The sequence below is a fragment of the Pleurodeles waltl genome, chromosome 4_2, assembly GCF_031143425.1.
Source record: "Pleurodeles waltl isolate 20211129_DDA chromosome 4_2, aPleWal1.hap1.20221129, whole genome shotgun sequence".
In the NCBI taxonomy this organism is placed as follows: Eukaryota; Metazoa; Chordata; class Amphibia; order Caudata; family Salamandridae; genus Pleurodeles; species Pleurodeles waltl.
Window position 1 is genome coordinate 796474820 of NC_090443.1, and position 16914 is coordinate 796491733.

A 16914-nucleotide genomic window follows, 5' to 3' on the forward strand; every position below is an offset into this window, starting at 1 on the left:
CTAAAGCATACAAAAAAAGTGATGCATGGATGCTTGACTTAGTCTCAGCCACTGGTAGTTACTCAGAGCTGCACCAGTCCACTGTTATTTTGCACACCATGCCATCTTAGTTTGGACCCAGCCATATCCTGTGAATCAAATTTCTCTGACCCATCATTGATTGACCAAGTGTAGAATGCCTCATGGTCACACACTAGTTCTGTCCCTGATACACATCCGTGACAATACATTCTTGATAAGTTCATCAAACATCTTCAAGGACAGGCAATAGCTGCCCAAAAGCAAACACATCACCAAAGTCTGATGGAGATCACACAATACTTTTTCGGTGGTAACTTTATCAAAAGAACAATCAAACAGTTATCTAAGCAAAACCAAGAAGATCACTTACTATTATTAAAGATGATAGCTCCTAATGGCTCAGTCACCTTTATTTATTTCAGGTAATATTTCTATCCTGATAACTGACTAAAGGCGAATGTAAAGGTGGGTGCATCTAGGTTTTCTCTAAGACCAGAATACTGATTCTACAGAGTTTCAATCAGGGTAGTCTGCTGTTGCACATTAGCCAATAACCCCTGAAGTTGTTTTATAGGACCAGTACTTCGGTGTACCAGCATGTCAAGGACTAAAGGCAAGGTTCATCCTTTATATGCTAGAAAAGGTGGAGACCCCTTCCAGAAGCCATATTGTCTGCTCTGACAATAATGTGGACAAAATAATATGTATGTGTATAGGCACTGCCATTAGCTGCCAGGAATCAATGATGGCATTGCTTTCTTCACCTGCACAATGTTATGACAAGCCCTCTCCTGTGTGCCATCAAATTGGGCATATTTCTTGGTTAGGTCACCAAGGGTAATCCAGACGTTAGGAATGTTTATAGCTTTTAGGCATATGATGTTGGTTAATAACACTTCAATACACCCAGAAAGTAAGCAGAGGATATAAGGTATCATTAACACTATGTTTTGAGCCTGCAGGATTTTCTCTGACCTCCTCAAGCTCCTGCACATTTTCTATTACAAGTGGCACACTTTACAAACTCTTCCGATACTTCAGGGTATTTGGATGTGTCCTGGTACTCTTGTGATCATCTTTTAACTGCTGCTTTAAAAAAAATCCCATTTGGGAAATATTGAGGTAAGCGTTCAAGGGTCTCCTGCGCCACTATCTATTCCCCACATAGTTGCTAACACAATTCCGAAAGGGGTAGCTGTCTCACAGACAGAGCTTCTCCTTTGTGAATCCGATATCACCCCCATTGAGGTCTCGGTATCTGAACAATGGTTTGCAACCACAATTGCAGTATCAAATCATTAAATCATTCCCCTGTGACTCCCAACTCTAAGGGTATGTCACTGTCATGCCCACTCCTAAAGGCGATTCATAATCAGTTGCAAAAACATTTTTGACTCAAAAAAGGGCTTGAATACATTCTAAAAAGGTTTTGCAGTCGCACACCCTGTATTTTTTCAAAGCACAGCCTTTTTGTCATGCACAGTCAGTATGCCTCCAGACGGCCTCTTGTCCTCTCTCAGTTGCATGGGACCCTGCCCCTTTAGGATAGTGCTCACACTTAATGAGTTCCTCACTATCTGTATTGCAGAAAGGGATACATAAGCATACATGGCCCTTTCTGTAATATGAAAGTACCACAGGGGTGCAGAAAGCAGTGCACTTGCGTGGTGCGTAGAAGTTGGTCAGACACAGGAAATCTCAAATGGTCTATACTACATATTGAACAATGGCATGAAGTTAGTCAGCTGTAGGTTCCCCCTCAGCATTCTATATGCTCTCAGCATTGATTTTTCTGTGTGTCAGACTGACCTCATCTAGTTTGACGTATCATTGTCTACTGCAGTAATCGAATACCAAACAACACTACTTTTACCAATAATGTTTGTAACCCTGCCTCCGTATGTCTAGAATTAGTGCATCTTGGATGGCATCCTGAGTGAATGTACCTGCTATGTTCAGTTTGTCTTCGAGCAACCATGTTGTAGTCGATTCATTGTAAACCACAAAAACCCTATTTCAAGCTTTAATATCATGTTTTCAACTTGCTTACATCCCTAACACCACTGGTACTTGGCTTTATGGAAGTTATGCTATAGTCTTTTCAAACACTGTCTCTATTACAGAGCTTATAAAATATTCATAGCTATTGCATTCGTTTATTAGATGGCTATAAATGAAAAAGTGACATATCTATTTGCCCCAGGAACAAAGTCTGTGATTTCAATGACAAATACATATGCATTCAACAATCCTTTACAGCTGCAGTGATTTAAAAACAATTTCCTGACACAGGCTGCATTTTCATCCTTCAGTGAGCCCCTGTTTAGTAAAATTACCTCAGGCTTTAGCTCCTTTGTTGATATAGGCCACTTGTGTTCATACTTTTCTTTCATATTTTGTTCAGCACTTGAAGCAGTTATTGAATTCTCCACAGGGACTCCGTGGCTTGCTTTGCCGACCATATTTTGCACTGATTTAACCATGTTCTTCAAATCTTCAGGGTATGGCGTTGGGTAGCGTTTAAGATTTATCTCAACCTGAAAGAATATATTTTCTTTTTACAAAACGACTAACAAACAGCAAGAAAGAAATTATTTTAAATACGTAACAATTTCAGTAAAGCGGTAATATCAATCAAGATAAAGACAGCCATTTTCTGGTAGAAGAGAAACGAAGGGTCTCTAAAAGTGTGCGAGTATTTGCCTTCGTGTTTCATATTATTTGCTTTTGCACTTTTTGGTCAGACAGTACGAATCGTGTAGTTCTCTAGTAAAATACACAATACATATTTAGGAAAATGGAATGCCAATGAGTGAAGAGAGTGTGAAAAAAAAAAGAAAAAGAAATGTATGAATTAAATCAGTAAAATAGATCAGTGTAGCAAACCTACTGGTACTGTTTATAAATATGGTTACCCCCTAGATCAGTGTTTCCCAACCTTTTGACATCTGTGAACCCCCCACTTTATCATTACTGAAACCCGGGGATCCCCACTGAATCATTATTAGAATCCAGGGACCCCCCCCCCCACTATGTCATTACTGAACGCTGGGGACTTAATCTGATAATACTATTTAATTTTCTAAGCAGTCGCAGACCCCATGAGGAGGCTTCGCGATCCCCTAGGGGTCCCCGGACCACAGGTTGGGAACCACTGCCCTAGATGGAATAAACATCATCAGAATATAGCTTCATGAGGGAAGGGCTCTTATAGGCTAAAGGAGGCAGCTATAACATTTTGTCTAAAGAAGCCAATGGAGTCAAAGCCACATACAGGCCAAACTCAAACCTCTCATACCCACATAAAATCCGTGAAAAGATCACAAGGCAAGTGTAAAAGTATGTGGAACAATACAATCGACTCAACAGCCACCAATCAGGTTTTACACTCAATAAAGGATACAACACCTCATTAGCGAATGTCGCAGAGGGCCTCCACATCGCCCTTAATGGTGCTACTGGGCAGCCCAGTTGGTTTCAGTTTGTGAGTAGTATATGATAAAGAAAGAGCACAACACGCCGATAAACAAGCTGTCAGAGTGGGTTGAATCAAACCAAATTTCAGTAATGAAAGCAAGTGCATATGAAGAGGGGGCCGTGAATCATCTGAGTGTACACTGCAATTTGAAATATCAAAAGGATCAGCCATTTCAGCTCTGCTTTCTATCGCATACATGAGTTTCATTAACCGATCTTACTGAGCTCCAACCAGATACAGGTTTAGATAGGTGAAGACAATGCCTGGTTACACCACTTACAGGGGACAAATCGCTAAGTCAAACTGTATTATCATGGAGAGCGTGCACAGGACCTATAACTGGATAGCTGAGAATATCCTATGTTTGAATGATATACCAAAAGGAAATTTCTGGTGCTAACAGCTGAAAGGAAAAGAACGGTACCACTCCACTGTTCATAATTCTTGGGGACAACCCCTGACCAGTGCTGATGTCAGGGATCTGGCCCATAACATTTGACTTTGAACTATCGCCCCCATAACTAAATACAGTGTCTTAATGACCAGTATCCAATTACACCTGTTCGGCAAAGTCTTACACATACTCCAAAAAGCACTACAAAGTGGAAATGGCCGAAGCAGTGGTCATGAAACCACTGGACCAAAGTAATCTGAATAATTGGGGCTTCTCAAAAAGCTCATTGTCAAACTATAAGTGAAGAAACAAGTAACAAGGCTCTCTTACATGTGGAAAACATGCTTCTTATGAAACCAACCTTAGGATCTCACTGCTCCTTGGTTGAAGTCAGGATTAAAAGCAGTCCAGTTTGCATGCAGTATTTGGTTGCCTACCAGGACCCCTTGAGGAAAGCCAGTCCAGTCAACATGCATGACATCTCTCAGAATAAACTCTAGGGATGAAAACAGATGGGCTGGACCCTACGAGTACAGGTGCCCAAACCATCGAATTTCTTCAACACAGACCTTAGAGCCGAACTACCACATTATCAGGATTCTTCCTAAAACAGAATTCTGAAATAGTCGTGTGGCTGAGGACGAAGACTGCACTGCTTTATGAACTCCAAACGGATGGGCACTGACTTCATGCGGTTCAAAATGCTATCCTCTACTGAGAATATTTACTCTCACCAATTACTGCACTACTAACTGGTATTTCTTGAAATTTTAACCAGTCCCAATCTATAAAGAATTCCATTGAAATGGCAGCAATGGTCTAATTACATTGAACATACTCCATGGGTGGCTTATAGTGCTGCCTTGCTCAAGATCCTACCAGTTCAGCTGCCTATGAACACCACCCTATTCCTAAAAAATGATATGTATGAGGAAGCTCTCAGAAATACCAATTGTTTTAATAATCACAGGGTATATGTAAAGTGCTAATTGCAAATTCCACGTCTTCATCAACCTCAGAGTTTGAATCATATGTGTCATGCAGGAGAAGCATATATGAGTATTCTCAAGGCCAAAAAGGATTTTCTGTTGGTCCATGAATTCATACTTCTTTATTATAGATCCAAATTAAAACATATGCCAGGCGCTGGTAGACGGGTGATGAGCTTACCACATTTCCTGCAAGACGCCTATGATTTAAACATAGAGTTTGATAAAAAAAGGTGGATTTCGAATTAGAATTTTAAATATACTGGATGTTTATAAAATAATTGAGGAATTTCTGTGTGCTTCCTCAAATATATAGCCTATCTATAAAGAAGTTACCTAGGCTCTGTGAAAGGCTTAACCTTCCCATAGAAGCCCTGGTGAAACAATTCACGATCATTATATTACAAACTGCTCGAGAGAGGCCACCTGATGTTACAAAGGATTTAAAAAAAATACCTCAGAAAAATACAAAGGTCGGTACAAGAAGAAAATAACTCTTCCATCCACCCGGACTCACATAATATAGTCATGATATTCATATCATGATAATAATATTGGCTATCAATATGCTACACTAAATTTACTCCTGTTTCTCAATAAGAGGTCTTAATAGCTGTCAAGTTTCTCTTCCCAGAGCACTATTTAAAGCTATTTAATGTGTCTTGTACTACATATACATGTTGAATGAGTCATTGGACGTTTAACAGGACTGGAGAGACATCCTGATTGCAATATAGATGACTATTTTCGAATTTTTCATCACGAAAGAAAATGCGACTGTATTTTGAAAATCAATATTACCTAAAAAAATCGCAATGGTCTGATTGGTGACTGGGAGGTAGCTTAAAATGTTAAAATCACCAACCTACAGGCATTCTTAACAGACCAATACATCAAAAATAATATTCGGTGCAAACGAAGATGCCACTAGCCGAATTTTGAGGGCTTTGACTGTTGTGACAGAATGACTCAAATATGTTGAGGTTCACATGGCAAGAAATGCCTGAGAATAACAAGGCCCAGGCCGAATTTAATGTTATGTTCTACTAATGAACTGTAAAAGGATGAGCAATTCAGTACAAATGTCAATGCGCGTGACTAATTTGCAATTTTCATGCACCTCTGTCTACTAGTTTCAAACTGCACCTCTAGGATGTTTAATAATTTAGCAAGAGGAAATATTGACTAGTGTTCCACTACATAAACAGTAAGCACAATGGAAACGAAAGAATGTCATGTCTGCCGTTAAGTACGGTCATTCAATAACAACGTATTTGTGCATTGGCTGTTTTAGTGAGGAGAATTGAATTTTAGACTTTAATACATGTATTATTATTATAGGCGTTGAACGCCTTGGGCCCGATTTACAAAGGGACTTACGAATCAAAGTTACGAGTGTGGAGACTCCGCACTCGCGGCGGAATCTCCCCACTCGTGACACAATCGCCACATTGAGCACTGCTGTGCAGAGGCTCTGTCCGAGTGCAGATATTCAGCCAAGAGCGCAGAGACTCCTCCCCGAGTGCGGAGACTCAGCACTGGTAACATTACAAGTTTAAATCCATTTGTGAAGCATTCGATTCTAGACCTTTTGATTCGTCTTATATGCCTACTTCTACAGTGTGAGAAAACAGGGCTGATTGCAGAGGCCCCATAACTTTTTGCCCCCATTTTCCACTTTTTGCTGGTGTTTGCCTGACTTTAAAGGTGCCCTGGGTACTGCTAACCAGTCCCAGGGCCTGTGCTCTGTGTAAAATGGATATGCAAATTAGGCTAATTATAATTGGCTAAGTTAACCTACCTATAAGTCCCTAGTGTATGGTAGGGCATGTAGGTTTAGGGACCACAGCATAGGTGGTGCACACCTAGGTGCATTGCTGAGGTGCCCAGTGTCATTTTAAAAGCAAGCCTGCCTTGCTGGCGGCTTTTAAATTAAAGTTATATGCAAATTCGACTTTGGAATTAAAGGTACTTCCAAAGTCTTAAACTACCTTATTTTTACATATAAGTCACCCCTAAGGTGTGCCCTATGTGCCCCTAGGGCTGGGTGCCATGTAACTATAAGCAGGGACTTTATAAAAATAGATTTATAAGCCCTGGTGAGGTAAAAACAGCCAAATTCGTTTTTCCCTCATAGAAGTAAATGGCCTTCATAGGCTAGAATGGGCAGACTTTATTTTAAATTTTAAAGTCTCCTTAAATGTTACATACCAAGAATTTGGTATCAAATTGATTGTTGTAATAAATCCCACAACTTCCAGTTGTTGGATTTAATATAACTTGTCCAGGTAAAAAGTTTAGACTTTACCTAAAAAGTTGCCAATTTCAGCTCTGCATTGTTTTTGCTGCTGTGCTCTGATTGGCCAGCCTACAGCAGCTTCTGCCAGGCTGCCTTGATGAGGTGTGAAGTGGCCAGACTTCACACAAAGGAATGTGCTTCGGGGAGAGAATCTCCCCTCAGCAGATGGTGAGGCAGGAAGGCGGAGGGCTGCCAAACTGGTCTTCAAAGGCAGAGAAGGACATTTGCAGCACCCAGCAACACCCCCACATCCTGCAACCCCAGACAGCTAGGTGCCCCCTTGATTAGATTAGGAGAGGGCAGGAGAGGGGTGTGTTTATGATTTTTAGCCACACCAGTGGGTGGGCTCAGCCAGATGTAACCTCCAAAAATCAGATTCATCCATGTTGGATTTTTAGAGACTGTTGCCTTCTGGGATGGATTTTTGCCACACTTCCCAGGAAGTGGTCATCACAGGGGGACGACCCTGTCCCTGATTGGAGAACCAGGGCCCCCCTGCTTTTCACCCAGGAGCAAGGATAAAACTGGCAGACCTGCACCCACACCTCAGATCCCCTCCAGAATTCAACAAGAAAGGAACTAAAGAAGAAGAAGGACTGCCCTGCTGGACCCCTGGCCTGCACCTGGACCCTGCACTCAGAAGGACTGCACCAGCTGCACACTTGGGCTTCACCACAAGAAGGACTTTGCCTGGCTTCAACTGGTTCAAGGAGGGACTACCTGTTTGCTACAGGTGAAAAATTGCTAAACCAGAGTCCCCTGCACCAACTCCTGAAGAAAGCGACCGGCTGACCACTGTCCAGTGGCCAAAAAGGAGTTTGCGCCAGGTGCATTCTGGGAGTTGAAGTCCGCACCCCCCAAGGACCATCACAGAACTTCTGGACCCTTGGGGTGAGCTGTGGACCCCAAAAGAACCTTAAAAGAACATCTGGGTGAAGCCCCAGAAGTTTGGAAAAGATTTGAGAAATTTTGGAAAAAAGCTCCAGAGAGGGACCGACCCGCCGCGGAAATTCTAGCCGGCTTGCCTCAACCGCGACCCGGCCTGACTTCGTGGTTCGTCCCGGTAAAGAAAAACATCCAAAAAAAAGAGACTAAGTCCGAACGTAAAAAATTGACCGGGACCTCCCAGCCATCGTATCCGAGAAGGGCTCCACGGACGTCGGATCAAGATCCAGGTTTACCCCGGTCGAAGGATTTTCATCTCGAAAAAACGACTAAGTCCGAAGGTAGAAATCACCACCGAGGAAACCCACATTGCGTATCCGGACAAGGGCTCCAGGAGGTCGGATTCAACTGGCAGGTTCGTCCCGGTGAAGAAAAAACTTCAAAATAAAGACTAAGTCAGAAGGTAACTTTTCAACCGAGGCCTCCCGCGACTTGTAGCCGAGCAGGGCTCCATCGCGGTCGGCCTGAAACTTTGACTTTGTCCCGGTCCTGGTGCAACCAGATGACCCGATTGGCGCTTTTTGTTTCTAAGCGCTAGAAAAATAATAATACTTTAAAAATTCATATCTCCAGTTCCCCTGAACCGATTTTAATCGTTTTTGTGTCATTTTAAAGATAAAAATATAAACTATGTTTATAAATTGGTTTTGGATTTTTAAACTGTTTCCTGCGTTTTATTTAATTACTGTTTTGTGATATTTGAATGCTTTACACACTGTCTCCTAAGTTAAGCCTTGACGCTCGTTGCCAAGCTACCAAGGGTTGAGCTGGGATTAATTTACTGAGACCTAACTGTACCTAGGTGGAGGTTAGTGGCTTGTTGCTAGGTGTAGGTACCTACCTGCCCTACCAATAACCCATTTTCCAACATAATTGGAAGCAGCGACGGGATCCTGTACTTGTGTTCAATATCACGTTACAGTTTTAGGTAAAACAAATTAAAAATCCTTTAAATTGTCCTAGTGCAAAAATTGTTTTTAATTTTTAATTTGGATTAATTTCAATTATTGAATTTTTGTAATTTTTCTAAATTCTTGTTTCCAATTTTTGCAAAAAGTTTTTGTTGACACAAAACTAGGGAACCATGGAGCTTGATCTGGCTAGCCTACCCACACTGACAGTAGTCCAGCTTAGGGGGTTGTGTATTGAAAGAGGGTTGCCTGCAACCACAGATCTCAGGAAGCAAATCCTGATTAAATCCCTGACAGCATGGGCTGAGGCCCAAGAGGTAGAGACAGAGGAAGCTCCAGAGGAGGGAGAAAGAAGGGAGGATGCAAGCTCTAACCACTCAGGGGAGGGAAGGCATCTGAGCCTAAGTGAGGATGAGGAAGAACGGTCCTCAGTAAACACAGTCACTAGGGGCAGATCCAAAGCTAGTGGTGGGAAGGGGGTCCTTTCAGGAGGAGAGAACCCATCCATCAGAGAAAGAGAGCTGGAGGCCCAGCTAGCATACATAGCTTTGGAAGCAGAGATGCTGGCCCTAGAAAAGAAAAAGTGGGCATACAAAGAGAAAAGAGATAGAAGCAGCGATAAAGAAGCTGAGGTGTCCATGGGTGGGGGAGTTTGCCCCAGATTACCCAAGGGGGTGGTTCCTGCTTATGTAGGGGGGGATGACATAGATAAGTGGCTGGGGGCCTTTGAGAGGGCACTCCAAATGAGAAGGGTTAGGCCTCAATACTGGGGTTCCCTTTTGTGGGAGTTGGTCCCCAACTCAGGGAGGGATAGGCTTCTGACCTTAAGGGGGGAGGAGGCAGATTCATACCCTAGTATGAAGAGGTGCTTAGCCAAGAAGTTTGGTCTGACCCCAGAACAATATAGAATGAAGTTCAGGGACACCCAGAAGGTCAGTACCCAGTCTTGGGTTGACTTTGTGGACATTTCACTAAAGGCACTAGAGGGCTGGATTATTGGTAACAAAGTAGATACTTATGAGGGGTTATACAATCTGATCATGAGAGAGCACATCTGGACCAATTGTACCCAAGAAAGGTTACGCCAGCATCTAGTGGACTCTAAGCAGACCAAACCTAGAGAGCTAGGGGAGGCAGCTGATGAGTGGTTGAGAACCAGGGTGGTTGTCAAGTCCCAGGGGGGAGACTCCAAGAAGGGGGGGACAGGTCCCCAAAAACCTAAGGAGGGAGGTGGTAAGCCCACCACAGAGACTCCCTCTGTACCCCAGAACCCTAAGAAGGAGGAGAGTAAATCCCACTCTAACCAGCAGAGACAGTTAGACCCAGGGTTAAAAAAGCTCTTGGACAGTAGGGCTTGCTTTGACTGTCAGCAGACAGGTCACTTCAGAGGAGATGCAGCCTGTCCAAAGAAGGTGGTTAGCACTGGGCTGTCCAGTGTAGCCATAGAGGAGGATTCCTCAGATGATGAAGTCCTCCTAGCATTGTGCTGGGAGACAGGACCAGATGGTAAGCTGGTGATCCCTGAGGGTGGGAGTAGGCACTTCCACCACATTCAAGTGAATGGGATCCCTACCACTGGCCTGAGGGACACCTGTGCCAGTCACACTATAGTGAGTGACCGGTTAGTGACCCCAGACATGTATGTCCCAGGAAAGACAAAGACAGTCAGGATAGCCACGGGGGAGGTCACCTCCAAACCTGTAGCCATAGTGCCCCTAGAGAGGGAGGGTATCCTTGACTGGATTAGGGTGGTAGTCAGTGCTGACCTTCCCCTAGATTGTATCCTGGGCAATGACCTCCCAGAGGTGAGTCTGGTCACAGATGGGGTGGTCGCCCAGGGCGCCCCCCCAACCCAAAGTCCTGGGGAGTCAGTCCCTACAGTTAGGAGACAGGGGTCCCCAAGAAAAGGAAAGAAGAAAAGGAAGGGTAGGCCACTCTTAAAGAGAGTTCCAGGGAGCCAAGGGCCTTCTGCCCCAGTAGGGGGGGAGCCCAGAGTTGGCACTGGTGAGGCCTCACCTGACCCCAAGGAAGTCCTGAGTAGTCAGGCAGCTGTCCAGATGCAAGGTGTTGCCCCTGCACTGACAGAAGGGAGAGTGGAAGGAGGGTGTCTACCACAGGAGGTGGTAGCCCCCCACTCTAGACAGCAAGAGGGGTGCCAGGACCCCAAAGATGCCCCTAAAGCAGCTCAGCCACCTGTCAGTGGAGAGCTTAGGGTGTGGTTCTGGGTACTGACAGCTGTCAGTAGCCTCTGCTGGGTGCTAGCCTTCCTGGCAGCACTGTACTTGGCCTGGGAGGCAGACCCCAGGGCCAATAGCAAAGTAGGCCCCCTGACCCTATTGGTCATGGTGGGGTTGCTCAAGTGTTGGGTGACCTCTTTGGGTAAGCTAGGTGTTGCCCTAGCAAAGTTTGGAGTAGGGGAGGTGGGCACCTCACTACCCAAGTTGGCAGAGAGAAAGGAAGAAGACCCCCCTAGAGGGAGGTTTCAGTTTGAGTTGGGTCCTTTTACTGTTGGGATGGCTTCACTACCCAGAGGGAGTGACCCTGACAGGGGGATGTAAGGCAGAGTAGGCCCTGCAAAGGGACAACCAGTTTTCTTCACTGTCTTCCTCGCCTAACAAGCCAGGAGGACTCTCCCAGGGTTGGGATGAGTCTCCTGGGCGTGTGGGCTGGGGGGGGGGGGGTGTGTGAGAAAACAGGGCTGATTGCATAGGCCCCATAACTTTTTGCCCCCATTTTCCACTTTTTGCTGGTGTTTGCCTGACTTTAAAGGTGCCCTGGGTACTGCTAACCAGTCCCAGGGCCTGTGCTCTGTGTAAAATGGATATGCAAATTAGGCTAATTATAATTGGCTAAGTTAACCTACCTATAAGTCCCTAGTGTATGGTAGGGCATGTAGGTTTAGGGACCACAGCATAGGTGGTGCACACCTAGGTGCATTGCTGAGGTGCCCAGTGTCATTTTAAAAGCAAGCCTGCCTTGCTGGCGGCTTTTAAATTAAAGTTATATGCAAATTCGACTTTGGAATTAAAGGTACTTCCAAAGTCTTAAACTACCTTATTTTTACATATAAGTCACCCCTAAGGTGTGCCCTATGTGCCCCTAGGGCTGGGTGCCATGTAACTATAAGCAGGGACTTTATAAAAATAGATTTATAAGCCCTGGTGAGGTAAAAACAGCCAAATTAGTTTTTCCCTCATAGAAGTAAATGGCCTTCATAGGCTAGAATGGGCAGACTTTATTTTAAATTTTAAAGTCTCCTTAAATGTTACATACCAAGAATACCTTCATAGGCTAGAATGGGCAGACTTTATTTTAAATTTTAAAGTCTCCTTAAATGTTACATACCAAGAATTTGGTATCAAATTGATTGTTGTAATAAATCCCACAACTTCCAGTTGTTGGATTTAATATAACTTGTCCAGGTAAAAAGTTTAGACTTTACCTAAAAAGTTGCCAATTTCAGCTCTGCATTGTTTTTGCTGCTGTGCTCTGATTGGCCAGCCTGCAGCAGCTTCTGCCAGGCTGCCTTGATGAGGTGTGAAGTGGCCAGACTTCACACAAAGGAATGTGCTTGGGGGAGAGAATCTCCCCTCAGCAGATGGTGAGGCAGGAAGGGGGAGGGCTGCCAAACTGGTCTTCAAAGACAGAGAAGGACATTTGAAGCACCCAGCAACACCCCCACATCCTGCAACCCCAGACAGCTAGGTGCCCCCTTGATTAGATTAGGAGAGGGCAGGAGAGGGGTGTGTTTATGATTTTTAGCCACACCAGTGGGTGGGCTCAGCCAGATGTAACCTCCAAAAATCAGATTCATCCATGTTGGATTTTTAGAGACTGTTGCCTTCTGGGATGAATTTTTGCCACACTTCCCAGGAAGTGGTCATCACAGGGGGACGACCCTGTCCCTGATTGGAGAACCAGGGCCCCCCTGCTTTTCACCCAGGAGCAAGGATAAAACTGGCAGACCTGCACCCACACCTCAGATCCCCTCCAGAATTCAACAAGAAAGGAACTAAAGAAGAAGAAGGACTGCCCTGCTGGACCCCTGGCCTGCACCTGGACCCTGCACTCAGAAGGACTGCACCAGCTGCACACTTGGGCTTCACCACAAGAAGGACTTTGCCTGGCTTCAACTGGTTCAAGGAGGGGCTCCCTGTTTGCTACAGGTGAAAAATTGCTAAACCAGAGTCCCCTGCACCAACTCCTGAAGAAAGCGACCAGCTGACCACTGTCCAGTGGCCAAAAAGGAGTTTGCGCCAGGTGCATTCTGGGAGTTGAAGTCCGCACCCCCCAAGGACCATCACAGAACTTCTGGACCCTTGGGGTGAGCTGTGGACCCCAAAAGAACCTTAAAAGAACATCTGGGTGAAGCCCCAGAAGTTTGGAAAAGATTTGAGAATTTTTGGAAAAAAGCTCCCGAGAGGGACCGACCCGCCGCGGAAATTCTAGCCGGCTTGCCTCAACCGCGACCCGGCCTGACTTCGTGGTTCGTCCCAGTAAAGAAAAACATCCAAAAAAAAGAGACTAAGTCCGAACGTAAAAAGTTGACCGGGACCTCCCAGCCATCGTATCCGAGAAGGGCTCCACGGACGTCGGATCAAGATCCAGGTTTACCCCGGTCGAAGGATTTTCATCTCGAAAAAACGACTAAGTCCGAAGGTAGAAATCACCACCGAGGAAACCCACATCGCGTATCCAGACAAGGGCTCCAGGAGGTCGGATTCAACTGGCAGGTTCGTCCCGGTGAAGAAAAAACTTCAAAATAAAGACTAAGTCAGAAGGTAACTTTTCAACCGAGGCCTCCCGCGACTTGTAGCCGAGCAGGGCTCCATCGCGGTCGGCCTGAAACTTTGACTTTGGCCCGGTCCTGGTGCAACCAGATGACCCGATTGGCGCTTTTTGTTTCTAAGCGCTAGAAAAATAATAATACTTTAAAAATTCATATCTCCGGTTCCCCTGAACCGATTTTAATCGTTTTTGTGTCATTTTAAAGATAAAAATATAAACTATTTTTATAAATTGGTTTTGGATTTTTAAACTGTTTCCTGCATTTTATTTAATTACTGTTTTGTGATATTTGAATGCTTTACACACTGTCTCCTAAGTTAAGCCTTGACGCTCGTTGCCAAGCTACCAAGGGTTGAGCTGGGATTAATTTACTGAGACCTAACTGTACCTAGGTGGAGGTTAGTGGCTTGTTGCTAGGTGTAGGTACCTACCTGCCCTACCAATAACCCATTTTCCAACATACAGCATAAAATATACTGTTTAAAATGGACAGAACATTTATTTCATCCTGTAGAAATAGATTCCTCCCGCCAGATGTAGCAAATATTGGCACACAGTGGTACCATCCAGCAAATCATAACATAAACAAACTCAACACCTTCAAGGAAACCACAGTTTCATGAGAAGCAACATCCAGAATCCTGTGGAAAGTAGATAATAACACACAGAACAAAAATCAAATATGGAAGCCTTCTACCAGAGCTCAGACGACTCCAGTCAATCCACCAATTAGGAGCATGAATTCAAAACGGGCTTCAGAGTTTCGCACTTTAACATGACATGCAAATGACTTCAATCTGATGATTTTATGTAAGCTGTTTACGTGCTATTGTAGTGCATATGAGTTCTCCATTGAATGATTGTCAAAACTGAACCCTGCAGTAGATTGTTATGATTTCAATCATTTTGACGAAAAGCAAAGCTTGTGTGAGCTTCTAGAAATGAATTCTGGTTTTGTTTCTTGTAAATCGAATTACCTTACAGTGTTCAATTAAATACAACTTATTCAGACACTAAAATGTTACACAATTCATTAAAAGTATTCAAATCTCATAGAGCATTTCTTCATGAAGAAAATCAATAAAATCTGACCTGACATCACTCATTCATCACAGTCATCCACACTAGAACCTGTATCCAGCTGCCACTCGATGAACTGGCCACAATCTTCCACACAAACCACTCTGACATTCTAAACTCACTCAAAGCCACCTCCTACAATAATAATGTGCTTCCCTCTTCCATCGTCAACCTTCTGCAAGGAGGAACAGCTTGCACATCCCTTCTCCAAATTGTCAATGCTTGGAAAGGTGGGACACCTTCTCAGGCTGCCTCAAGATGATACAGGTCCTCCTCTCAGGCAAAAGACAGCACTAAATCCAGCAACCACTGCCAGCGCCCTTCCTAAAGGCCATCACCATCCAAGAGTATATCTGGAAGAATAACCTACTTCAAGATTATCAACAGGGGTTAAGACGATGCTGCAGTATTGAAACAGCCACACCAGAAGTATCTTGTTATGCCCTCTTCCTCAATAAAAAATGACCTTTGACTTCTGGCCATCCAAAAACTTCTCTGCAACTTTCAACACAGTCAAACATCCAATATTGCATCCCACTACTAAAATGTATATGGGTTTCACTGATGCAAACCTACAATGATTCACATCCTTCCTCACCAACCAACAGGAACTCATTCAGAAAGGAAATACCAGATCCTGACTCTCCCTGCAACCTACATAGTGAACCCATGCCTCCACTGTTTCACCCATCATTTTCAACGTTTATATGGAGTAATTTGGAAGCCATCCTCATAGACAGCAACATTAATAACCAGCAGTGTGATGATACCACCTAACTCTATCTCAAAATCTCCACAACCAATCACATACAGAGACCAAGGTGTGCCTCAAATGCTTCCAGATGTGGATGTCAACAAACTATTTGATGCTAAACACCACGAAGATTGAATTCCTCCTCTTTGGCAACAAAGGTAAACATTTTCTGATTAAGTCATGGCTCTTCTCCAGATGAAACGGATTTTGCTTTACACCTCCACTGTGACTACAGCCAAAATCTTTCAGCTTAAACCTCTCACTCAAGAAGGTTGTTGCCAAAAAAACCAAAACAGCTTGGTTACAACTTTCTCACTTGAAAAAAGTACAATCTTTTCTCTCAGCAGACAACTTCAAAGCAACAGTTCAAACCCTAGTCTCCCCTCCCCATGGATGAAGGCAATGGTATTCCCAACAGCATCCCAGAGACCACCCTTGCTCTCCTGAAAGGCATCCTTTGTGCAGCAGCACAGCTCATGAAGGAGCTGAGTGAATCCAACCATATCACCCTTGCATCAATGATCTATGCTGGCTCAATGAATCAATCAATCAGTATTTGTAAAGCGCGGCTACTCACCCTTGAGGGTCTCAAGGTGCTGGGGGGAGGGGCCTCATCTGAAGAGCCACATTTTGAGGTTTTTCCTGAAGATGGTGAGCGACGCACTTTGTTTGAGGTGCAGGGGGAGGTTGTTTCAGCTCTTTGCTGCACTGTAGGTGAAAGATCGTCCTCCAGTGGTGGTTTTTCAGATGCAAGGGAGAGTGGCCAGGGTCATCTGTGCGGAGCGGAAGAATCTGGCGGGGGTGTGGGAGGAGACACGGTGGTTCAGATAGGCTGGTCCTGCGTTGTGTATGGCCTTGTACGTGTGAGTGAAAAGCTTGCTGGTGATTTGCTTCTCGACCAGTAGCCAGTGGAGTGTCCTCAGGTGTTGGGAGATGTGTTCTCGGCAAGTGAGGTCCAGAATGAGTCTGGAGGTGGCGTTCTGGATAAGCTGATGTTTTTTTATGTTCCTAGTTGAGGTGCCGGCGTAGAGGGTGTTGCCATAGTCGAGCTTGCTTGTGACTAAGGCGTGGGTGACTGTCCTGAGACAGTCTGCTGGGATCCATCTGAAGATCTTCCGAAGTTTGCGGAGTGTGTGCCAGCAGGAGGAGGCAACAGAGTTTACCTGGTTATGTATAGGGAGGAGTCGAGGATGATTCCTAAGTTTGCAGGCATGCTCGTTCAGTGCAGGGGGGCCCCTGAAGGATGTGTGCCACC

At 44.5% G+C, this 16914-nt stretch overlaps 1 protein-coding gene across 1 annotated transcript in view; it reads right to left on the reverse strand.

Moving 5' to 3' along the window:
* LRRC7 (leucine rich repeat containing 7) overlaps positions 1–16914 on the reverse strand; it is a 1681735-nt gene that overhangs the window by 264229 nt on the left and 1400592 nt on the right. The window contains exon 18 of the mRNA XM_069232450.1: positions 2358–2558. Coding sequence (XP_069088551.1) covers positions 2358–2558 — 201 coding nt within the window. The remainder of the gene's footprint in view (positions 1–2357; positions 2559–16914) is intronic.